At 54.7% G+C, this 25185-nt stretch overlaps 1 protein-coding gene across 1 annotated transcript in view; it reads left to right on the forward strand.

Moving 5' to 3' along the window:
* Shb (SH2 domain containing adaptor protein B) overlaps positions 1-25185 on the forward strand; it is a 131585-nt gene that overhangs the window by 34836 nt on the left and 71564 nt on the right. The window contains exon 2 of the mRNA XM_076845789.2: positions 11700-11820. Within this exon, the coding sequence (XP_076701904.1) occupies positions 11700-11820 (121 nt within the window). The remainder of the gene's footprint in view (positions 1-11699; positions 11821-25185) is intronic.

Here is a 25185-nt window from a genome sequence, read left to right on the forward strand (position 1 = left end):
AGCCAACTGAACCATCCTCATGCTAGAAGCCTTGGGCCCATGAGCTTTCAAGGAAAAAGTTGCCACAACCTACAGTCACTTAGGTGTTTACAAAATAGGTATCTGGGCAAGTGCAGCAAGGGGTCCAGGGCCTTGGAGGGAAGCTGCTGGGGTAGAGAGCGTTCCCGGGCCTGGAAAGTTCAGTCTCTGTGTCCACCAGTCCACCCCAGGCCCTGGAGTTTCTGACCAGGGGGGAGCAGCAGGCAGCGGGGGCCAGGATCCTGCCTTGTGGAGAAGCAGGAGACTGGAGGGAAGAGCAAGTGCTGTGTTCTATTGCATTTTCTTCCAGTCCTTTTTCTGTGTATATGACAGACTTCTTTTCTGTGGTGGTGATTTTAGAAGACAGGAATCCTTTTATAAGTACTGTTTTAAAACCCAATTATGTCAATGGCTGAAAAGCCAAGAGGGATCTCATTAGATACATAGACCCCCTCGCCTGTTGTGGGCTGCATAGTGTGTGTCACCAGGTAACTCACCCATCTGGAACTGGTGTTCCCTGGTCCAAGGTGCCACAGGCCTTGGTCGGTTTCTCCCCTTCTGTCTTCTGATTGTGGCCTGAGCTGCATTTGTTTGCACAGAGGGGATTCACCAGGAAAGGTGTCACTATTGTGAGTGAGCCTGGTCTCCGGCATCTCTGGAGTGGGCCAAGTGGACACTGGTGTTTGGATGTACCAGTAGCCAGCCCTGAGGGGCTTGATGGGGCCACCCCTGGGCTCATTCCGGAAGGGCCTATGCCACTTTTGCCTCAAGTGGACACATACGCCCACCCTTTGGCGCAGCAGCTCTAGGCCTGCCCTGAAGCTGCAGGGCAGACTGTAGGCTTCTGCAGGAACTCAGAGGCCCATCCGGGTCCCATTTTTTTCTCATCCAAGTACTTTCTTCAGGGCATGCCTGCTTGATCCCTGGGATAGTGGGCTTGGCCTAGGAGAAAATGACACATGGGCATTTCTCGGGGAGGCTGCCTGCGTTAGGGAGGGTGACTTCTGGGGACACCTGACTCTTGATTCTGTGTAGACTCCATCGCATTTGCAAAGCTATGATCTGCTCAGAATCCCAGAGACAGATGAGGAGTGGAGATTTTTTTTACCCATCTGACAGTGAGGAAACAAACGTAGGAATATTGGGATGGAGCTGGGGCAGGGCCTGAGTGAATGGGAGCCTGGGGCTTTCTGCCCGTCCTTGGCTGCTTCCGTTGGGGTGAACCTGTCAGAAGGGCCCTCTTCTCTCTCTCTCTCCAGGAGCTCTTCCTGGTCCAGGCAGCAGATGCTGTCAGGCCTCACTGCGTGCCTCCTGCCTTCCCAGTCTGGCGTTTTCCAGCTGGCTGGCATCTGCACCTCTGTGCCTGAGGGCTTTTTCCAGGGTCTGGAAATGGGGCCTGTTGGCCACTGTGCCTGCACATGGGTGACTGGCCTCCATCAGTGACTCCCAGGCATGGGTATCTGGCCCCAGCTCCCTTGACCTCGGGAAGGTAATTCTGAGGAGTGGCCTGTGCACGATTTCCCATAGAATCAAGCTCCAGGCGCCCACCTTGATTGGTGGCTTAGCAGTTCAGCTTTCCTGGCTGCCTTCCTCCCCGTGTCCCTGTCTTCTCCTAAGTGTCTCCTCCCAGATAAACCACTTGCAATAGAGTCCCTACTTTAGGGTCTGTGTCTGGGGATCTCAGACTAAGGCATGTGGCCTCTAGAGCATGAGAACAGCATCCTTTATGTGCTCCCGAGAGCCCTGGTGCATGTGCCCATGGAGCATGCCAGGGGGAAGATGCTTTCCCACTGAAGATGGGGCACTCAGACTGAGAGGGGTGGGAGACAGCTGGGGAGAAACCTCAAAGCACTGATCTCAGGACCCAGAATCCAGTACCAGCCTGGAGTCCCCGACCCTGCCTTTGGCTTCTGCCCAGCACACCTTGCCGACCCTACTGCTCATAACAATGCGCTGTGCAGTGGTAAAGGGAAGTGTGTCCAGAGCCTGCCCTCCAGGTCAGGGCTGAGAGCAGCAGCCTGCACACAGCTGTGATCCAGGGCAAGTGGAAGGGCCTTCCCAGTGTGCTTCTCCCTCTGCCTGGCATGTGTGACTCAATGGCTTCTGTCCTTAACCATGCCAGATCCCTCTGGGGAGGTAACCTGATTGATACCATCTTCCAGCCCCCACTGCAGACTCTTTGGTACCCCTTGCCCAGAGCTCCGCACAAGCAGGCATGCAGCGAGTAGGCCTGAACAGTGATCGGCACCATCGCAGATGCATGGGATGTTGCAGAGTTTTATCTACAGCTACTTTCCTGTCCCTTAGAAAGTGCCAAATTATGTGAGAAACAGTGTCTGATGCACAGGGACAGTTTCTTAGCCTATATGAGAAAGTTCGTTAAACCGGATATGGTGGCGCACACCTGTAATCCTAGCGACTAACAGGGTCTGAGGCAGGAGGATTGCAAGTTCGAGGTCAGTCTAGGCAACTTAGCAAGACCCTGTCTCAAAAGAAAGTAAAAGGGCTGGGGATGTGGCTCAATGGTAGAGCATTCCTGGGTTCAATCCCCAGGACCACCACCAAAAAAAAAAAAAAAATCTTCAAGCCTTGGCTGCTAGAGAATATGAGAAGACACATTACTTTAAAAAGTACATCAACGTTTATTGAGTATCCACCATTAAGCTGAGTGTAATTGGGAACCATCAAACACAGTGAGTGGTGGTAGTTGTGGCCAATGCTGCAATGTCCTCAATAAAAAGAAAGTGACTGTTGGGGAGGGCAATTGGTTGGAGCTGCCTGTGCCTAATGATGCCCTGGCCCGCCCCGCGGCTCGTGTGGAAGATGTGCATGAATCATCCTAATGGGCCCCATTCGGAGAGAAATGACCCTTCACTTAGTGCCGTTCTGCAACGCTTACCGCCTGTGGGCTGCAGTGGGCTGCACCAGCCCCCACAGCCTCTCCCCTTTCATCACAGCCCCAGCCCAGAAAGCCCTGGTAGAGGACCAGGCTCCACGCAGTGAGTGCACTTCCTCCCAGGTCCTGGACGGGCCCCAGATGCCTGGTGTCTGTAGGTCCCCCACACGGGAAGGGCCTTGGCTCCTGGATGCTGCTGGTCTGCTGTTGTGCTGTGCATACTTTTCTGGTGAGCACATTGGAAGTTATTCTTACCAAGCGGGGCCTTCTCTTACCGTGAGAAAGCCTCACGGGCATTCCTCATCTTTTCTTGGGAAGGGAGCAGCCCAGCCATGCCTATCAGGAATGGAAAAATGCCTCAAATGAGGTTGTCCAAACCCTGTTTTGGAAGCAGGGAGGCTATAAATATGTAGGTCAACAAATGACTTAGGGTCTCTGGTGCTCTTTTTTTGGTGGGAGTTGGTTTTGTCACCCTGCTTATGTCCCTAGTCTACTTGAAAGCCTCTGGTAGCTCTCGTCCTTGAGATGACCTTGGCAACCTATGTTAGTCCTCCACCCATTGCTATTTTATGGTTGAGGAGGAATCCAAGGCCCAGAAAGGGAAAACCACTGGACCCCCGCACCCCTGCTCCTGACCACTGCGTCTCCTGGCCTCTCAGCCTTGCTCTGCAGGAGGAGGGAGGCCTACTCTTGCTCTTCCCCACTGGGGCTGGACCAAGTGTTGTCTAGGCAGTGGCCCCACACTCCTGGATGTGTACTTATTCCCCTGAGCAGGACATTAGAAAGGAGGACGGTCTAGTGGGTGAGTGTGGGATGATGGGGTTGCAGAGGAGAACTAGGGAAGCACAACTGGTGACCCCACGAGGACCCAGTCTGTCTGGCAGCCATCTCCTATCTGTAGCACTGGGTTAGTGGTTTTTGCAAGAGGAGCTGGGGGACTCTCCCAGTGGGGCAGTTGGGGTGGATACGCCCAGGATATTTTAGGGATGACTTAAAGGGGAAAATTAGATAGCTCTACCGGTATTGCAAAAGCAGCGCGGACCTTGGGGGTTAAGAAACGTGGGTGTGTTACCTGTTTCTGACATTGGTCTTGGTATGTTCATTTCTGCTCGGGGTCTCCTGTCCCCACTGGATCCATGATTTCCAGAGTGTGGATGTCTTCAGCGGTACATGTTGGGATTCCATGTAAAGTTTCCTTTGAACAAATCGTATGCGCAAGTTTTGAGACACAGTCATTTAGACCACCTTTCAGTAGTGACTATGGAGAGCTGGGTGCTGTCCTCCGGAGAAGTGCAGTGAATTCTCTGTCCATAGGCCCAGGCTGAAAGCAGTTAAGAAATTCTAGGATTCAGCTCTTTCTAAGTTCAAAATAGAACCACCCACTGGTGGAGAGATGCCGGCAAACCTGTCCCTACCACTTGGCAGTGACCTTCTGGGGTAAATAGGGAGGGCTGGGCTCAGCTCCAGGGGCCTAAACTGAAAAAGAGTGGGTGGGTGTGAGCATGTGTGTGAGAGGGGCCAGACAAGTGGGGCCCAAGAGGAGCTGGCAGAGGCTGGGATTGGAATGTGTTTTTCCTGACAAGCTGGGGCCTGCAGGTGTCTAGGCAGGCAGCTGTAGCCATGGGAGGAGCAGGACTGGAAAGAGCAGTGGTGACCACTTGAAGCTCCCCTCTTGGCCTTTTGAGGTGGGGCAGGTCTATAAAGGGGCATTTACAATACACCACTGAAGGAAGAGCAAAGAAATGGGTGGCGGAGGCTAGAGGCGGAGCTCAGCTCCGCTCAGCGTCAGGAAGGCCACTTGAATAGTGAAGGCAGTCCAGTGGCAGCTTCCACCTCTGGAGCATGTGGGCAGAGGACTTGGTGGGGACCCTCCTGCAGGAAAAGGGGAGCTTAGCACTTGGAGTGACTGCAGGGCTGAGCCTGGTTAGGAGGAGGAGAGGGAGCCCTTCCTAAGTCAGGGTGGAAGAGCGCCCTCCCGCCCTCTGATTTCCAGGAGTTGTGGCTGAGTGCTCGAATGTAGCTAATTAATCTTCCCCAAATTAATTTCCTTACCATGTCAGAGATGATTTATTGGTGCGCCCGTAAGGGGAGTTGATCTTTGCTGGTCAGAGCCCATGACACGGAGAGGCGAGGAGGGGTACTTGCTTGTGTGTCCTGGCCCAGTTCTATGGGCCTCTCCAAGCCGCGGGCACTGGGCGTAGGTGGGGAGTACACTGCTGTCTCCCAGTGCAGAGCTGGCCTTGAGGGTCCCAGGCTTTGAGTAGGAGGAGAAAAGATGGTTCACAAACATGTTCCTGTTAGGAGCTGAGTACTGTTGGCAGCTGATGTCATGATGCTTAATTGCAGCCATTTCCTTTATGGAGTCACTGAGGCCTTGGTGGGGTTTCTCCTCATATCCTTGCCTCATCTTTCCCAGTAGCTTTCCAGCTTCTTATGGGTCTTAAGGTGCTGGCTGGTACAGCTCACACAGCACTGGGTGGGTCCTAGGTGTCTCATGTGCCCTATAATAAGCACTCAGCCTTTCATAAACCACAGACAATCATCTTATTTGGTACTCACAACATTCACATGAAGCTGAGAAGCAAACCACTCCACCCAAGAGAGAGAAAGCTGGTAGCCCAGAGCTGCTTGCCTGGACTGTCCCTGTTCAGCCATGACCTATGCACAGGGCCACCTTTTTTCTTTGCGTCTGTGCAGCCCCAGACCTGCCCACCTCAGTCACGGTGGGAGTTCTGCAGACAGCCGTCTACTGGACGGTCCTTAAAGCTGGACACCTCAGCCTCCGGCAGCTCAGATGTGCATGTCCAAGTCAAGTTAGCTGTACCCTGAGTGACACTGGGGAGCATAGGCAGGTGGCATCCCATTAGCTGACCTCCCACCCAAGCAGAAGCACCAGAGCTTCTGCTTGGACATCTGGAGTGGCAGGAGCTCCCTTTCCCAGGCAGCGTGTCTCTTTATTGGCTGTCATATATCCTTCCTGAGTCACTGAGCTTGCCTCTGTTTAGCTTCTGGGTCTGCACAGAACATCTGTCCACTGCCTCTTCTCTGAGCAGCCTCCTGGCTATTGGAAGGCCTCTCCAACCTCCAGATCCCTGTTCCTTTAATGCCATCTCTTTGTTGGCATGGCAACAGAGCCTCCATCCTGTGGACATCAGGCCTGCTAGGTTCTGTGTCACAGCAGGTCCCAAAGGAAGACCAGGAAGGACTGGAGGGCTGCAATCCATGCAGCGGTCTGGCTGCAGCTGTCACATTATGCCCCTCATGTTACTCACTTACCTTCAAGGACCCCTAGAGCGAGGGAGGCTCCGGCCCATAAGCCAAGACAAAGAGCCTGGGGCCCATCCTCTCCCTGCGCCCTCCATCTCACAGCTGAGTGGCAGGCCTGTGTCACCCATTTTTTTGGCCAGGTGAATAGTGCCTGTTGAATGAGGGTGGAGTCAGCACCCCTCAGTCATGCAGCTGCTGTCAAACTAAGGCAAAGAGTGTGTCTTGTCTTAGTTAAAGTGGCTGTAATGTGAGGGGGCTTGGTCCTAATTAACCTGGGTTTATGACCTGCCTGTGATGTGCCCAGTGCATCCTGGGTGTGTATAAACATGATGGAGGAACCACAGTTCCATCAGTTGTCAGATTCCCAAAGAGACCCAGGACCTCAAAACTGTTAAGGAAATTCACATACAGCCTTCGAGGTAAATCAGTGAGAGAAATCATTGAGGATGCTCTCAGTGTGTTCTCAGGCAGTTTGCTTTAGAGTAGAGCAGAAAGAAGTCATGGGCCTGGCAAGAATCTGGGAACTCGTAGGATGTCACCCCTTTATTTCCTAAGGAGTGGAGAGTAGAGCAGAGACCCCCCACAGCCCTGCAATCTAGCAAGCCTGGAACTGAGCCGGTGCAGCCAAGCTGCCAGTTTCCTCAAACAGCAGGGGGACTGTGTGGCACAAGGGAGGTGCCCGTGGGGTGGTGAAGTCAGTGGGGTTCACTCCTGGAAGCTGGCAGGGGCTTTCACAGACCCCTCCTTACTAGCAGGTTTGAGCTGTTTCAGCAGGAACACCCCTGTGCATTTTTGTAGCTCCCTCTGGGAGCTGGGTGATATTCCTGGAGGGGTTTGCTGAGAGTCCAGGTGGACTTGACCTGAACACATTTGTGGTTTGGAACAGCAAGCCTCATAGTCCTCAGGTCTGGGACCCAGGAAGCCAGGCCAGGGCCTCACCTGTGGGGCCCTCTCCCCCCGTGCAGGTGACTGTCTGGTCTGGAACCAGCCCTCCCAATCGCGCGGAGATGCCTTTCCCTCAGCTTCAGGTAGATTCTGGAGAAAGACCAAGGCATGTTGGGTCAGCTCTCACTCTCGCTGACCCCTAGGGAAGAAAGTGGGGAGCCACCACTAACCTGAACTTCTTGCTTGACTTTAATGAACAGGGCTGGGAAAAGTGAAATGTAATGTCTGGAGACCTGCCTTCAGACTGGGGGGTGGGGGGGTGGTGGCTGACGCTGGCTTATTGTTTCCCTAACTTTCCTGATAAGAATCACCTGGGTTGCTTGTTAAATACACAGATTATGGGGGCAAGGAGTCTGTTGTCTTAACAAGCGTTCCAGACCATTCCTGTCTTCAGACAGGTTTGGGAAACAGTCTGTCTGCTGTGCCAAAAATAGCTTGAGGAAGAGGAGTGCTTTGCAGCAAGTTTAGCTTTGCATATAACACATGAATGGGCTCTTGTTTTCCCTTGTATTGGCACTACACCACAGACCCATCTTTGACCCCTATCCCAGTCCCTCTTCCTACTAAAGGAAGGGGTTGGTTTGGGGCTTGCCTCTCCCCAGATCTTTCCTTCAAGTTAGTAGTAGAGGTTTCTGTTTCACTTTTCAAAAATGGTTATCATGTATTTATCATCCTACAGTTGCTGCCTTTCCATTCAAAGCAACATCATGAAGAACTATGTTGGCTCATGTAAAGCAAATGCCTTTTAAAAATTTGCTGCTTAATATTACGTAGTGTGGAACTAACACAGTTGATTTAGCAGTTCCCCCATTGATGGGTATAGTGATGGGTGTAGTGATTGCTAGTTTCTCATTATCACTTGCTTCAGTGAGTATCTTTGCCCATATCCCTTTGTATACATTTGGCACCACATATTGAGAAGTGAAATCACTGGGGATTTCAGTGGGTTTTGCTAAAACTCATCCTTCAAAGGGGCTCTGCCCATGTACATCTCTGCTGAGAGCACGTGGAGAGTCCCCAGTTCTCCATACAGGTGGCAGCTCTCTCATAAAAGCAACTTGAACTCTTCTGTGGAAGTGTTGCCAAGTGGCCACACCCACCTTCCTCTAGCACTTCCCTGTGCGGGTGAACAGGAAGGCAAATTTCCTATCACAGAGCTAATCCTAATCCCTAAAATAAAAACACCAGGGTTCAGACTGCTGGAAGGGATGGAGTTCCACCCAGCAGCATGTGCAGAACAGAAAGGAGACACACAGAGCCAACTCCAAGCCTGCAAGGAGCCCAGACAGAGAGTCCTGTAGGAGAGGCGATGGGTGTGGTAGACTGGTCCCCAGAGTGGGAGTGAGGAGGTGTGTGAGGGCTAGCCCTGAGGGCCTGCTGCTGGCTTGCTGGGTGGCTGTGGCAATGTCCTGAGTCTCTGAGCTGCAGGGGCCTTTTGTAAAACAAGGGAGCAGGCTTCTGGGAGACTGCAAACACTGAACTTCACCGCTTTCAGTTTAGGAGCTCTGGGCTGACCTAGGGTCTGCAGTTTTGTTTGAAAACTGGATAAGGTGTTTGCCTGAGGTTTAGCACTCATCCTGAAAGGCTGAGAGAGCTGGGAAGAGGTATGTCCCTGGTCCCTGTCCTGCTGCTGTTCAGCTCCTCCGCTGCAGGCAGGAAGGTGCACTGGGTGACCACTTCAACTCTGCTTCTGTCTCATGTGGCTGCAAGCAGCCACCGAAAGGAATCCACTGAGCTGAGACCAAAATCCAAGGCAAGTTTCTTGTACAGAGAAGCCCCGGCCAGCTCCCTTTGGTTGAATTGTTCAGCTAGATTTATGGGATTTGTCCGCCAACTGAGGCATTTTAAAGCAAAGTAAAAGCAACCCCAACAGGAATCCAAGCCCGCATCTGGGGAAACTCATTCCCATTCCTACACACAGAAGAGCGGTAGCCTTCAGGGAAACTCCTCCTGGCCCTTGACTCAGTGAGTCCAGGCAGCCTGGACAGTGGTCACACCACCGGGTCCTGTCGCCCCTGGCCCTGCACATGTGGGCTCTAGCTGACTGCCTGCTGAGCTCTCCCAGCACCTGGTTAAATTTTCACTCCCAACTAGGACATGATTTTGCTTAAGGTCGGACAGTTGGGTGTAGTGTTTGCCAAGTTTCAGGTTGCTCAAACCTCCAGTTCCCCTCCCTCCGCCAGCCTCGCTTTGAAGTTGAAAAGCAGACTGATTAAATATACATTTTAGGAACCTTCCGATTTGCTTCTTAAACTAACAGAATTCTAAACTTTTTTTTTTTTTTTAAACGGAAGGATTTTCAACTGTCAGCAGGTATAACTGGATCCATATGTCAGCAGAGACCAGGGGCTTTTCCTGGTTTTAGGATTTGTAAATTCTTACTGAAACGGAAGTAACCAGGGCAGGCAGCTGGGGGCCGGGTGACAGCTTGAGCTCAGATCTCATTTTAATTAGAAAATATAGATAGCGCCTGCTGACTCATGGGGAGGGGGGGCAGAGCTCCCATCCCAGGGTGAACAAAGATTGGTTTATATCCTATAAGCCTCGTGTTTGCAAATCACTGAGCATTTCCGAGCACCTCTGAGAAGGGGCTGCACTGCTACATTACTATGGAGACCGCAACCCCTCCTCCCATGTTCCCCAGCAAATACCCCTAAATGATTGTTTTGGGGGAATACATCTTCCCTCCCTCATTGCAGACTAGACGGAGGATATTCACATTGAAAAGAGACAGTGAGGATGTCTGGGGTGAGAGAAATGAGATTAGATGTCATCCACAGCAGCAACATTATTTTCTCCATTTGGACATCTGGTCCCTTGAACTTAAAACCCTGCCCCTGACGGGCATCTGAACTGTCCTGTTTGACTGTGCTTCACGTGTATAATTTTCTCCCTAATGTGTTCTGCAAATGGTAGAGTAGAAATATCAAATGAAAGACATCCCCAAGGCCTAGCTCTTCCCAACCCCCCTCTATCCCTGGCCTGGTGTCACTTGAGCTCATTGAGTCTCCAGAAAGGCTGCTATTACATTGTCAGCATCTGGAAGCGCCTGCCGGGTCTGGGAGCCTGGCCGCTGCCCCGCCCATTTCCATGGATGCTCCAGTGCTGGGCACCCCAAGCCTGGGTCCCCACTGGTGGGCTCTTCCTGTTTGGCGAGCAGGGACCCACAGCCACATGCTGGGAACTGAGCTATAGCCTGCCACCTCCCCACACACCCACCCATCCCATTCAGGGCAGCTGGCAGTCACCTGTGCCCCCTACCAGGGCTGCTGGCACAAGCTGCCATTCAGCAGGCAGACAAAGGGGGATTTTCCTTCCCCTTGAGTTTACAGGCCCCTCAAATGCCTTACATTCCAGGAGCTGGGGGAGCCGGGGCTCCTGTGGTTTCCAATTAAGCTCACCATTTAAATAACAAATCATGTAACCCCAAGGGCGGTGGGAAAGCTAACCTACCCCCTCCTAAGACCCGCAGCCAGGTGGCTCTGCTGGGAAACTGAGGACTTGCCCGATTGCCAGGGGAAGTCACTGAGCACTGGTGTAGCCAGGCTGTGTGGTGGGGGGGTTCTGGCCCTTTCCCCTCTTCAGGGTTAGAAAGTCAAAAGTGGGAGGAGAGGATCCCTGTAGCCTGTTGCCTCCACCCTAGAGTTACCCCCCTCCTGGGGTGTGGGGGTTGTGGAACTTGATCTCTGAGGTGTTAGAATCCAGGTATGCACATTCTCCTGGGAGCCTCCTCCCCCTCAGACCTGCCCAGGTGACTCATTCTTCCTCTGTCAGCAGTGAAACTTCTCTCTGGGGAGAGGCGGGGCTGGGCCTCATCAGGACCCAGGAGCTAGGAGTGGGGGATCCACTGGAGTTCAGGATCCTTAGGTGGAGTCTGGGATCCCCAGTGCTCCAGGTGTTGAAGAAGGGTCTTTGGGTCTCTCACCTCCAGGCGCCAGCGTCCGCCCATCCCTCCCCAAGTTGCTTCTGTATTTTCATATGCCCTCTCTGGGGCCACCGTCATCTTTATAGTGGGTTGATCTCACCAAATTGTTGTCTGATGACCCAAGGTGTGGTTGTGTTCCAGACCTGGGGAAAATAGAGTGCTGAACCCAATTATCTCTAGACAGCTCTTCTGTGCCTCCGCCAGCACCCGGGGCATGTCAGCGTTTCTAGGCCTTCTGTGATTTCCTTTCCAACTTTTCCACCATTTCCATTTCATTAAACTGAGTAACAAATTACATTAAGTTCCCCAGGATACCGTCTAGGTCCTGGCCTCTGCACTTGGTACCTGTTGACATCTCCGCCAGATGCCCTTCTGGTCTCACCTCACTGTGCCTGGAACTGGCCAGGCTGTGGACAGGGCCCTGGGGCTTTCCCTGTGCCAGAGTGCTGCCCATGTGGGTCCCACTGGTTACCTGAAGGACTTTGAGCCCACGAGGCTGGGCGGCTGGGTATTGACAAGGGCTCCCGCCTCCCTTCCCCCCAACTTCTCTTCCTCTCCATGCTTATCTGTTAAAGCAAAGCCTGGTCAGGAACTGAAGTGAGACAAAAAAGTCCACAGTGGCCTCACACCCTTCCCTCTTCTCCGCAGGTGACCATAGCTGATGACTACTCAGATCCCTTTGATGCCAAGAATGATCTCAAGAGCAAAGCAGGAAAGGGGGAGAGCGCTGGCTACATGGAGCCTTACGAGGCCCAGAGGATCATGACAGGTAAGTGGAACGACAGGTTCAGTTTCTTAGTTCATTTTCTGTGACTGTAACAAAATACATGAGACTGGGGAGTTTATGGGGAAGAGGTTTATTATGGTTCTTGATTCTAGAGGCTGGGGTAGTCCTATCTGGCCAGAACCTCATGCTGTATTAAATCACAGCAGAAAAAAGCAAAAGGGCAAGCAGGTACGTGAGAAAGAGACAAAACACAAGGGGTGACCCTTCTTTATAACAGCCTGCTCTCCTGGTAACTAATCCAGTCCCACAGACCAAGAATGTCCACCCAAGAAAGGCTTTGGTTTATTCAGGAGGCCCCCACTCCCCTGACAGGAGCACCTCCCACTAAGCCCTGCCTCGAAGCACTGGCCCCTCCAACTAAGCCCTGCCTCCAAGAACTGTCCCCTCCCACTAAGCCCCACCTCCAAGCACTGGTCCCTCCCACTAAGCCCCACCTCCAAACACTGGCCCTTCCCACTAAGCCCCACCTCTCAACGCTGGCCCCTCCCACTAAGCCCCACCTCTCAACACTGGCCCCTTACACAGTTAATGAACTCAGCATGAGTTTTGTTGGGGACAAATTACATTTAAGCCCTAGGACACAGGGACTTGGCAGGGAGGTGGGGAAGGAGCAGGAGGGGGCTTGTGCTTTCAAGGTACTGGCTTATTTTTCACCTACACCAGGAAAAACTGTCAGGGCACAGATGAAGTGTACCCTATGCAGTTAAAGCAAGATAGGGACCGAGAAGTAAGTGGGGGGGAAGTGTGGGTAAGATTATCAGAAATTTCTCACTGAGGAAAAATTCTTAGAGACATAAAACTTTTCTTGGACCTTCCCAGCAGCCAGGGCATAAGGGGAAGCAGGATGAGTCGCCTTGTTTTCGTTACCTAGCTGGGGGCAGACCCAATCATTAGTAGGGACAACATTCTCTTTGGCCATGTGCCAAGATATCTTCATCCTGGGACTGGCAGCTGCATGGAGCACCTGGGCTTCGTGGCACCTCTGTAGGAGACATGGAGACTTTCCCTTTTGTGGCTGTTTCCTGTGGGGCTTTGATGACAAGACCTTGTCAAATTGTTTGGGGCCCAGAGGGCATGTCCAGGAGGACAGCCCCCTCCAGGCCTGCTTTCACCAGGATGCTTGGAGCGAAGGGTCACCCACCCTCTTGGGGTGTGGGAAGCTGGAGGGAACCTCATGAGAAGAGAAGCCTCCATGTGGGTCCTCCTGGCTCAGGAGGACCATCCAGAAAAGCAGCCGTGTTGGAGGCCCCCAGACCCCACATGGGGCAGAAACAGGAGTGGGACGCAAAGTATTTACTGTGGAGTGCAGGAGGGTGACCAGGAGCCGGTTTGGAGCTACCTGGGATTTGGGGGCCTGTTGAATTGGTGTCCTGAATGTCTGGGGACTCCGGTACGAATGCCTCTTGTTATCTGTGTTTGGGGTCCTTGTCCTTGAGCACTGTCACCTGATTCCACTTGAATTTGGAGAAGAAAGGGAAGGAAGTGACATTTAGAGAGCACTTAGTGTGTGCTGGGCCCATGCTGGACGTTCACTCCTAGGGCTGCAGAGCCCACCACGGTGGAAGGATCTCTGCCTCCAGGACTCTGCCTCATGTTCCCATTCACAGAAGGCCATCATGTGGCCTCCCAAGTGCTTGGCCACTTGTTGCAGGGCAAGGCAGGGAGGAGTTGGTCCAAGTGGACTTAGGCCAGGCCCCTGGGGCTCACTCTCATCTTCCTGTCCCCCAGCGGAGCAGAGAGCTGAATGTGTGGGGCTGAGATTTCAAGGCAAAGCCCGGCAATTTGGAGAAGCAGGTCAGCTGGTGGAGTCCTCGCAGCCCATCAGCTCTCCTGCACTCAGGCCAACAGGGGGAGGGAGCTGTGGCCCTGAGCTCTGTCAGACCTGCTTAAAGGAGTGGTGGTAACCAGAGCGACTGGGACACTGTGACCCATGCACCGTGTCAGGGTGGATCTTCAGGGTCATCCAATCCAACAGCCTCACTTTACAGATGAGGAAACTGAGTCTAGGGAGGGAGAGACTTGCCCAAGGACACACAGCAAGCTGGTGGCAGAAGGCCAGGTGTGGCTCAAGCATTGCAGGGAAGATTGGGGGTGGTGTCCTGAAGGAATATGGCATTTGCATTGGGCACTGGGGCATCTCAGACATGCAGAAATGGTAGGAGGGACCCATGGCTGGGGCCCCTGCCAGGTACCAGGCTTCGTTCTGGGCACTTGAGTGTATGTGCTCACCGAATCTCAGTGTCCCTTCAGAGGCAATGTCTAGGTTTACAGGTGAGGGGATCGGGAGTAAGCCCCTTCTCCAGGTCACCCCGCTAGATGTGGAGCAGGATACCACAGGAGGAGAGGGTAGGTGGGGTCCGGGTGTGGTGGAGGGTCTGCCCCACCTGGAGCTCTGGGGTCGCTGCGTAACCAGGTACTAATCCTGAGGGATTCGGGCATTTCTGTGGGGGCACATCGTGGGCAGGTCCGAGGCAGGGAGTTGGTTTGGCAGTTGGACCTCCTGCACCCTTCTCCAGAGAGGCGCCCCAGGACTGCTGCTCTTTGGAGGCTGGGTCCCAGTTTACCAGCCTTTTTTGCTTTAGAGAATGTAAGTGACTGGAAGGAATGTTCCTGGTGGTGACGATCTTGTCACACCTCCCTGTGATCCAGAGCTCCCTGTGTGTCACTGTGGTGATGGGGGCAGGCTGAGCCTCAGCTTGGGAATGCTCCAGAAGGGGAGTGGCCTGCTGAGTGGACCCGCAGCTGGCCCAGGGAAGAAGGTGGAGGAAGGCTGGTGCTGGGGTTGGCAGTGGCCCTCGTGCCTTGGGTGCCTCTGCTTTTCCCCAAACATGCATGATGGGTTGGTGACAGTAACAACACAATGGAGGCAGCTGCCAGGTCCTCTGGGACTTGTTTACAGCAACAAGGCCAAGACAACCCAGCTAGTTAGGTGTGGGCTGACTTCCTGTTTTCACCACCGAGCAGCGCCTTCTCCAGGCCTGCCCAGCGCTGCCAACTAGGGCTGTACTTAACTGATGAGGTTCTGTCCCCCCTGTCCCTTGGCTCCACGCAGCAGGTAGTGTGGGGAGCTTTTGTAAATGAAGAATTGGGCCCACCCCCGGGGCTGTGGCTGAGATGGGGCACATGGAGAGGTGTGCCTGTTCCCTAGGGGCTCTTCTCATGCCCCCGTCTCCTCAACTTACCCTCTCCACAGACTCCACTTTGTGTCACCTGCAGGAATTACGTCTGGCTCTAAGCTGGGTGCTCGGCCCGAGAGCCCAGATGCCACGAACTGCCTGGGCCTCCCCTTCCACCACATCTCATGCTGGCAGCACCTCCAGCAGCACCTCCTTGGACCCCGTAGCACTGAGATGGAAAGCCAGAGATCTAGTCCAGTCGTTTTCACTTTGCAGATAGGAAAACTGAGGCTCAAGAATGTTAGCGTTTCTTTAAACCCTTGGATGAAATGGGCGGCTCTCTTATGAAGCACAGAGCTCCCTGTCCCTAGAGGTTTCCAAGCAGAGGTAAGGCAGCCCTTGGGAGATGACATGGAAGGGAATCAGGTCTCCGGTGGGGTTGACTCAAGTGACCTCCGAGGTCTGCATTAACCCTGAGCTCCTGAGGTGCCACGGACCTGCGGCACCTGAGCTCATGACCTGCCTTCCATACATCGTGACTGTCCTTAGCCGTACAGGACCAGCCCCACGAAGAGACCAGCTCTGCACAGGAAGGGTCTGATTGGGTCTGTTATGTCCTTCCTCAGTGTCCGCTGTTTGGTCCTGTTTCTTGGCCCTTCTCACAGATGCTGGCCTTGACCTCTTCTGTGCCTGGATGCTCACCTGGGCATTGGGTTCCTCGTGTATAAATTAAAGAGAAAGAACCAGAACCTTTCTGGGTTTGCTTCTGGCCTCCATCGCCTGTGTGTTTGGTGTCCTTGGCCGGGCTGCTTCCCAGCCCCTTCTTTCCCTGTTCCTGAGACTTTGTCCCCAGAGAACCTGGAGACCTGCTGGTTCAGTTGGAAGGGCCCTGGGCTTGTGTCCCCAGTGGGTCCGGCTGCCCAGCTCTGGAGTGTCAGCATTGTAAGATTCGGCACACGTGCCCATGTGAGCCCTGCGTGGAGGACCAGAGGGCTGCTTGTCCCTTCATGTGGTATCCTGTGCGTCAGAATCTCTGGCCAGTCTCCACGGCGTCCCCTGCCAGCTGGTTTTTTTATCCTTGCCAAAGCAGCAGGACAATTGAGTAGGTGGTCTTCAGGCTGCGGTGCACTTTGCTCCTGGCCAGCCTGTGCTGGAGGCTGGACTGAGCATGGGCAGCACCGCCACTGCCCTCCAGGAACATCCATGAAGCAGGGAGGTGGGTTCCGACTGGAGTGGTCAGTGTCGATGCACCGAGATGCGCAGGTGACTCTCTAGGAGTTCAGAGGAGGAATTGGCTTCCCATTTGGGTGGTCCGTGGGGGCATGGGGAGGAGAGCTGGGACTGGCAGCAGAGGCTGGTGATGGGACCTTCTGCATAGGAGTGGAGGAGGCTAAGGACAGGAAGGGCCCCTGGAGCGAGAGCCTGTAAGAATGGACTGGAATCAGGAAGCCCAGGTCAGCCTTAGAAGCAAGGTCTCTGCAGCTGAGATCATCCCTGCACAGGCCTTCAGCCCCAGAAATTCCCAGCAGTACCTAAGGGCGGTGGCGACTCAGAAGACAGCCTTGAGCTCGTGCAGGGGGCTTCCCTGAGTGCCAGGCACTGCTGCAAGGATTAGCTCATTTAATGCTCACAGCAACCGGTGCCGCACTGGTGCCCATTTTACAGAGCAGAAGACACGGGGTCCCGCAGCACCCTCCAGACCTCACATGCAGCCAAGACGCCAGGGGTCTGAGGAAGTAGCTGGGCAGTTTACAGCTGCAGAGGCCCCTTCTCAGGTGTAGGTGTGACTATAACCTTTCTCTCGGCCTCCTTTATAAAATTGTTCAAGGTGTCATCTCACCAGATGAATCACTTGAGCATTAATTGAAAGCATTTTCACATAATTTTTAATATGTAAGCAATTACACATTAAAAAGTCCTTAGCATGTTTTTATTATTAAATCAACTTTATAGCATAATAAGAGGAAATTAAAAGAAAGTCATCTGCACAGAGCCCTGCTGCCCTGATGTGGCCGTCCCCGTCCTTCTTGCCTACGACCTGCCTTCTTTCTGCCCGTTTGAACTCTAATTGCTGGTAGCCACGTCCAGCAGAGCCGGTTCCCAGTTCTGAAGGCCAGAAAGCCATTTTGTGTCTTCTTGTCCTCTTTAAAACCACATTCTGTCTTTTTCACTGGGTGTCATAAGCAACCAAAGAGGTAATGGGTCTGAAATGACTTTATAAATCCTTAGGTTACTTGCTTGTGTAATCAGACAGGGCTTCTGAGAGTCCTGCAACTGGGCTCCTTACAGATGGCTCCTGTCAGTCCTGCGACTCTGGCCCCACCCCAGCCTTGCCAGGTGATGAGGAGGAGCTGGCCCTGGGCCTTCCCAGGAGCATGTATGCTGACAGGCACATTCTTTTTATTTTTGGTACTAGGGATTGAACCCAGGGGCCCTCGACCACTGAGCCACATCCCCAGTCCTTTTTGTGTTTTATTTAGACTCAGGGTCTCACTGAGTTGCTTAGCGCCTTGCTTTTGCTGAGGCTGGCTTTGAACTTGCGATCCTCCTGACTCAGCCTCCCCAGCCACCTGGATTACAGGCGTGCGCCCCTGCGCCCTGCCAGGCACATTCCTTTTTGACAGCCTGCTCTGTTCCTCGGGGCCTGGATTCCTGTTCCCTAATTCTGGACTGAGTTCCTCTGAAGACCTGCAAGCGCTTCTCATGGGAGAAAGTCCATGGGTTGTGGCTGGGTCAGAGAGGCTGTTTCTGGCCTCCTATCTAAATTTTCCATTTCCTGTTCCAGGCCAGGTCTCTGGTGGCTGGAAGGTCAGGCCCCCCAGGCCCAGCCCTGCAGTGCCTCAACTGTGCACCCTTGTGCTCGCCTGTCCTTCTCCCTGGCCTGCCCACCCCCACATTGCTCCAGGGTTCAGCCAGTCCTGGTGGTCACAGTTGTCCTCTGACCAAGGATGACAGGATGGAACCATCCTTAAAGAGTGGTCCAGTGTCCTTTTTTCTGCTCAAGGCCCAGACAAGGGTATGTGCTGGCCAAGGTCACACAGCACAGCAAGCTGCAGAGCAGGTCTCCCGGCTTCTAACCTGGGACTCCTGAGTTTGGCTTTGAAATGTTTTGAAACCTGTCCTCACCTTCTCCAGCCTGCCAGACGGGAGGCTTGGCTGAGGGCAGTGCAGTTCCCTGGCTGATCTATGATTTACCAGAATGACCTACCTACAGAACAGGAAGGAGATAATCAAGTGTAAACAGATTGTGGGTTTGTCACCGATGACGTGCCTGCTGTTGAGGGACAGTGGGGCTCCCTCACCTAGCCAGAGCGCTCGCCTGCTGCCATTCACTGGTACTGCTCTGTGAGCCTCCGTTTCTCATTGAACAAAGTCCTGTTCTCATGGAGCCCCTGGTTGGTGCAGGACCAAGCAAGCAGGCCCTCGATCCCCACTAACTCATTTCTCAGACCCTATGGTTCTGGATTTCCGGGGCCTGGACAGGAGCAGAGTTAGACTTGTCCCAGGACATGGCCACCTTCACAAGTAGACTGGCCTCAGTGCTATCTTCTGGGGATGGGGGTCTGGCTTTGGCCCAGTGAGGGGCAGCTGTGTTTCACTTGGTTCTCAGCTTCAGTGGAGGAGCATAGACACACACCCCCCGCCTGGCTTGTCATGGATTGTCCCCTGTGTTGCTGGCACCAGGCAGGCAGTACAGGGCCCAGGCCCTCAGGAATGCAGCCCTTGGCCCCTCTTTCTGGCAGTTGGGAGGACAATGTGCCCAAGGAACACAGGACAGAGGGGCTCACTCCCTTCCCCTGCCCCACCCCCAGCCCCATGTTGCCATTCAAAAGCCCAAAGACAGTGCAAAATCTGAAGCTGCAGGCGCTGCAGGATGTATCTCGAGGCCTCAGGATTGCAGCAAAGCTCCTGCCATCCTACACCCATCCTACAGCCTGCTTCCAGGTTTGGGGCAGGGCAGGAGGCTGTGGGGACACACCCCGCAGGGTGTGACAGATAGGAAGTTGTTTGGGAAGCCTGGGTGTGTAGGATGGATTAGAGTCCGGAGAGTCATGGGGACTGGTTCCTTGGTTCTGTGGTTATGACAGTCATCTAGGCCAGAGGGTTATGGTGGGGACAGGGCTTGAGGGCCTGCAGGGGAGTCGGGGTGGGTGGGAGGGAGAAGCTGGGGCAGCACTGGGAAGGTGGGAATGGCAGCCACCCATTGGGAACTGTCCTGTCTAAGATCACAGGGGGCTTGGGAGGGTCAGTGCATTCACAGTGGACACTTTGGGGGCTGGAGAGATTGGAATGTTAGTGTGTTGGAGAAGGTGCTGGAGGTCAGTCAGAGCATGGCCTCGGGGCCAGGGGTCACAAGGGGATTGCGCTCCTGGATTGAGGAGAGGAGCTGACGGCCCAGCCACAGCACCTGTCCTGCTGAAGCCTGGTGAGGAGGCTCAGGGACTGCGTCACACCCTGTTATTTAATTGATTAATGAGTGCCCTCCTCTAAAGATCATGCTAGGCCTCACCCTAAGGCTCTGGAAGGAAGCACCTGTCATCATCTCCATTTTGCAGATGTGAAAGCCGAGTCCTGGTGGCTCCTAGGAACTCTGCCCTCTTCTGGGCCCCGTTCTCCCCGAGGGGTCTCTGCCTGCTGGTGCCAGGGAGGATGCTGAGTAACAGGTCGGGCTTTCCTGACGGCAGGTCTTTCCGCCTAGGCAGAGATGAAGCGGGTGCCTGGGGTCCATGCTCCCCACTCCTCCCCGGAGTCCTGCCTTCCAGCTCTTTTGACTGGGGCCTCATGGTGCTCTGCCTCTGGTCCTTTCCCGACCTTGTGATAGGACCGCCGGGACGTTCATGCTGATAGAACACGTGTTGACCTCGTCACCCTGCATCTCACCTGCTGGGCTGGAAGCCCCTGGCAGGCAGGTCACAGGGCAAACAGGGCTCTGAACTCTTGCTCTCAGGCACCCAGGGTTTGAGTTATTGGAAACTTCCCGGTGACGAATGCCTCTGGGTCAGAACCTGCTGGTTTCAGTGACACCTCATGAAGTGACCAGTAGACTCTTACCCTAAAGGTGAAAGTCCCCCGTCTCAGGTTCTGGAAATGGATCCCGTGGTTTCCCTGCCAGCTTACCCCTCTGCCCCGGCCTGTGCCTCCCCGTGTGCCTCTCCCCGATGATGGTCTCACACCTGCTAGGTTTCTAGTCACTGTGTGGAGACAGGCACATACACACATGTTCCTGTGCCTCCAGCCGCAGGGCCCTCCCGGTCAGCCCTGCCCTGCCCCTCTGGCCAGGTGCTCCAGCCTCATCTCCCTCACGTGAACAGGCCTCATCATGCCTCGCTCCAGCATCAGTGGCTCCTGCTAAGTCCAGGACAGCCTCTGGCCTGACCTTTCTAAGCCTGATCCAGTTGCGGCCTGGCCAGTGGGGGTCGGGGACAGCTTTCCACCTCTGCTGGTTTCCTTCACTGTGATCCTTTGGGTACCTTTTCTTCTGCAGGTCCCTGACCTGTGCCTTTCCCCAGGCTCCCCAGTTCTTCAAGGCACACGGAGTTCTGCTCAGGTGGTGTGTCCTTCCAGTCACCCGTGGCCTCCAGCCCCCATGGCCTCCCTCCTTGGCCTCCCTAGACCAGGGAGACAGGACATGGTGGTTTCCATTTTATTGGTGAAAATCAGGGGTAGGGGCTGGAGAGACTGCCTGGGGGTCCCTGGAGGACTTCAGGAGGTGTATTTCAGAGGCCAAGCAGGAGCAGGTCAGTGCGGCTGCACTGGACCCCAGGCTGAAGGAAGCACATGAACCTGAAGGTGGTGGAGTCCCCCAGCAGCCTTGGGTCAGACTGAGTGGATCCATGGGGCCAACTCCTGCGCCCCCCCCCCCCAGTAGCAAAAAGCAGAGGCCTAGAGCTGGGAGGGCCAGGCAGCCACAGCCCACTGCCCAGCAGAACTGCAAAGCAGCCTGTGGGTGACAGCACCCCACCCCGCCTCTCCTGGGGGTGTCCTCCCTGCTCCTGTGCTGTTTCCTGTTCTCCTGCTAAAGAGTCTTCACTAAGGGGGGACTTCATGCTTAGACACTATGGGCCTGCCAGGGAACCTGCAGGATGAGGCGGGCAGGTGGCCCCGTGGCATAGCCGGAGAAGGTGGAGGAGGGAAGGGGGTGCAGTGGCACATGTCTGTAATCCCAGCTGAGGCAGGAGGATCTCTAGGCCAGCCTGAGCAACCCAGCCACACCCTGTCCCAAAATTAAAAATTAAAAGGACGGTGGTAGAAAGCCCCTGGATTCAATCCCTAGTACCCCTCCCCCAAAAGGTAGAGGAGGAGTGACCCTGCCCAGGCTCATGCCCCACCCCTCTTAGGAAGCTGAGGAGGGGACCATGGAGCCCCTGCTGTTGTGGACACTGCACCAGGGCCCTGCCCCTAGGAGGGCTGGGTCTGTGGGGTGACTGCATAACATGGAGGTGTGTCAGGGGTGGGCCTAGACTCCTGCCCTCATTTGGATGGGGCCTGCCAAGGAGGGTGTGCTCTATCCCACTTGGTTAGGTGGGCACTCGTCCCCTGGAACAGACTTCTCCCCTAGTGACTGAGGGGGAAGGGTGCACAGGGCAGAGGGGCTGACATAGCCCTGGGCTCTATATAGAGTGTGGATTGCTGGAGGCTCTGGCCTGAGATCCAGCCTGAAGAGGCCCATGTGTTCTGTGCAGAGCGCCCACGGGGCAACTGTTCAGGTCTTACCCCCAGCCCAGCAGAGCCCACCCTGCCGCACAAAATGAACCTTGTCCTTAAGCTAAGTCTCATGGCAGAGCAGGTGATTTTCATAATTTGCACACAGAAATTGGGAGAGATTTGCTTGCTGTTCCCATCTTAGCCTGTTTACCCTCTAAACTTGAACCTGATTTCAGCTGGACCGAGCCTCCCAGTGCTGCTGGGGAGCTGCTGGGAGCTGCCCCACGCCCTGGCCTGGTTGGCTCCTGGACATTCACAGAAGTGCCTGACCTCTTGGGTGAGACTGAGGTGGAATCACCTTTAAAACCTGGGGTCTTTGTTGTCTCTACTCCAGGGGCCTGGCGCAGCGTCCTGGGATCATGGGGAACTAGTCCAAATCCTTGGTCTTTTTGTGGCTGACTTTGGCCTGAACTTTGATGTCACTAGAGCTGAAGCCACCTTCCCTGCCTCTGGAAATCCTCCTTCAAGGAGGGACAACTCAGAGATGCACCAGACTGGGGGACTCCGTCGCCCTCTTTTAAAAGGTGAAGACATGAAAGGCCAGGAGCTAGAGGGGCGTCGCGGCTGTGCCGTGCTTGGGGCCCTCTCCTGGGCTCCGCCATGCCTCCGTGTGTGTTTGGTGACGCAGTGCCCAGCTCAGCCTCCTGGGACCTTGCTTCTGAGAGCTCATTTCCAACATGGATAGGTGACTTCTCCACAATGCATACCTCTGCGTTTGGATGGCAGCCTGAGCCTTGTCACCTCAGCCTGGGCATTGTTGGGGGGTGGGCAGGAGCCCCCCACCCAGGTCTCCCAGTCTGCAGAGAGTGATGGCTTTACCTCTCTTGGGTTTAAGGGTCTATGAGGAAAACTTCCTTATTGCAGGAAACTTGTGGGTTTGTGGAATCTCCTCGTAATGTCCTCAGATGCGTTGGCTTCTCTCTAATTTCTTCCAGGACCTTGGCCTCCAGTTGTTGGGGCGGGGGGGCGGCATCCTGCCATCAGCATGTGTATTTATTTCCCCATTTACTGACTACAAAGCACTTTCTTAGACATTATCTCATTTCGTCCTGGGAACAACCCTGGAGGCAGCCCTTGCTGTTCTCATTTCTAAGAGAGAAACTGAAAACCAGAGCATCTAGGCGACCCACGAGGGTCACTGAGCAAGGCCCTGGGCTGGGGTCTCTGGGCTCCAGCACGGCAGTCCACGTCCCCTTCTCCTTATTCCACTGAGAAGAGCCCAAGCTCTGGGCAGGTCTGTGGTAGAGTCACGTGTCTGTCCCCACGCTGTGCCCCAGAGCCCACGGGTGGGGGAGGGGAGGCAGGGAAACTCATGGTCTTTCCCCGCCATCCTCTTCATCCACTGACCCACCGCAAGGCCTCTGTGAGTGTGCGCGACCTAAGTGCCAGAGCGAGCGTGCCTGTCACGTGCCAGGCCAGGCAAGCGACCTGAGCTCTGTGGAGCCAGCCGCCTGCTCCTCACTCTCCCGCTGCCTGTGGCTCTGGAGTCTGGGTACCTGGGCTCCCCCTGTAACCAGGCTGGACGGCGGAGGACAGCTCCCAAGTGGCCCGCCCAGCCCACCTGGGTGAGGCAGCCAGGTCAGAGCCTAAGGTGTCTGGTGGAGAAGCCACTCTGATCCGAGCACGTGGCACCCCTCCCCCAGCCCATGGAGCCCACATCTGTGCACAGGGACAAGGGTGTCTGAAGGAGCCCTGGCTCCGACACCAGACGCGGAGCTGTAATCATCGTCTGTGGTTACACGAGGGGCCTGTGCCAGGAAGGTGCGCTTGGTGATGCCTCCTCTCCTGACAGGGTGGCCCCGCTCTCTGGATGACACTGACAGGAACACAGGCTCACTGAGGTTTCAAAATCCCGAAAGGGCCATTCAGATTTCTACCAAGGACTCCTGCCTTCTTCTCCAGGAGAAAGAGGCACAGCACGGAGAAGCCCTGCCAGCGCTTTCTTGCCTGCTCCTGAAAAAGAACCCCTTTACCTCTCGGAGCTGACGTGCTCTACGAAACCAAAGAGCAGCAGGCCTTTTCCTTATGCTTCAAGAAAAAAGGAAGAGCAGACAGCCACACAGCCACCCCCTCGTGTTTCCGTGCTAGCACGTCCATTCTCCTTTGATCTTCACCCCTCTCCAGGGAGGCAGACAAGCATGTGATGCCAACCCCACTACAGAAGTGGGGAGATGAAAGCTCAGAGAGGTTACGGCACTTTCCTGAAGCCACACAGGAAACTAAAACTGGAGCCCAGCCTCTGACTGTGGGGCTTCTGCTTTGAGGGCAATTTCAGTGGTTTATTTTGTAAACTTATTCAGTCTCTTTCACTCACTGGGGCTCCATGTGGCAAGTAAAGCCTCTGAGCCCCCAAACTTCTGGGCGCCAGGAGCCACATACTTTATAGAACTACTATGAGGGACATCCCCCAGGATTCTGGAGGCCAAGCCACAACAGAGTCCAGGTCCTTACAGGTTAGCAGACAGAAGGAGCCTGGCTGGCCTGGGAACAGGCCCGGAGGATGGCCACCTGGACTTTCCACCCACAACCTGAGGCCAGAGTGAAGGGCAAGCTGCCTTGAAGCCCCACAAACAGCTGCCTTCGCCCCTCCGGTGTCGGCTTGTACTAGTCACGAGGGGGATCCAGGGCAGGGTTGGGAGTGACGAGAATGCAGATTCCCAGGCCCCGTTCTTTAGTGGCCCTTGTGAAAGCCAGGAATCTGTGTTGTCGTACTTGGCTTCCTGGTTCTGGGACAGAGCCCCTGGTTAGAGAGGCCCTGCTGGGCAAGACCTCAGGCAGGACTCCTGAAAACCCTGCAGCTCTGCTGGGCCTGCCAGCAGCCTCGCTCTCCCTGGCTGTGTCCCTCCCTGTCTTTTTTGTCTATCTTTGTCCACTGCAGGGGGTGGGCACCATTCTGTTGTCCCCTTGACATCCCCATGCAGGTCCTGAGGATCTGGTGCTGGGGCTGAAGAGCAGTGGAAACCACCCGCAGGAGGGGCCCAGCCCCGTGGCCCATCTCATTGACATCCACACAGCAGTGACAATGACCTTGTGAAGGTTGGAACAGAGCAGGGCCGTGGGTGGAGGTTGTGGGGGGAAAATCGCAAGCAGACTCAGGCACTAACCCATCTCCTCTGACTTGTGCTTTGATGGGACGAGGTATTTCCCCTCTGGGGGCCTCAGTTTCCCCAACTTCAACCTGACCCCAAAGTGACATTCCTGCTACCCAGCGGTGGCAGCAGCAGCAGCAGGATGCACTCGATGCACACAGATCCGCCAGGCTCAGGGACACCATCTCCCAAGACATAAAAAGCCTCCTGGTGCTGGCTGTCGGGTTTGACTGCCGGCTCCAGGATGCCTTTGTTCATCTGTCCCCAGCCACATCAGACTTCCTCGGGGCATGTGACTCGATGTCAACAGCTTCCACTCAGCGCCCTAGAAACCTGTCTGCCAGCAGGAGTCCCACTTGGTCTCCTTGGGGGATGCCTTTCCACCAGAGTCTGCTTCCAAATGGGCCTGATTTCACCACACCTGCTTTAAAAATAAC

This window comes from Callospermophilus lateralis, chromosome 2, assembly GCF_048772815.1.
Source record: "Callospermophilus lateralis isolate mCalLat2 chromosome 2, mCalLat2.hap1, whole genome shotgun sequence".
Lineage (NCBI taxonomy): Eukaryota > Metazoa > Chordata > Mammalia > Rodentia > Sciuridae > Callospermophilus > Callospermophilus lateralis.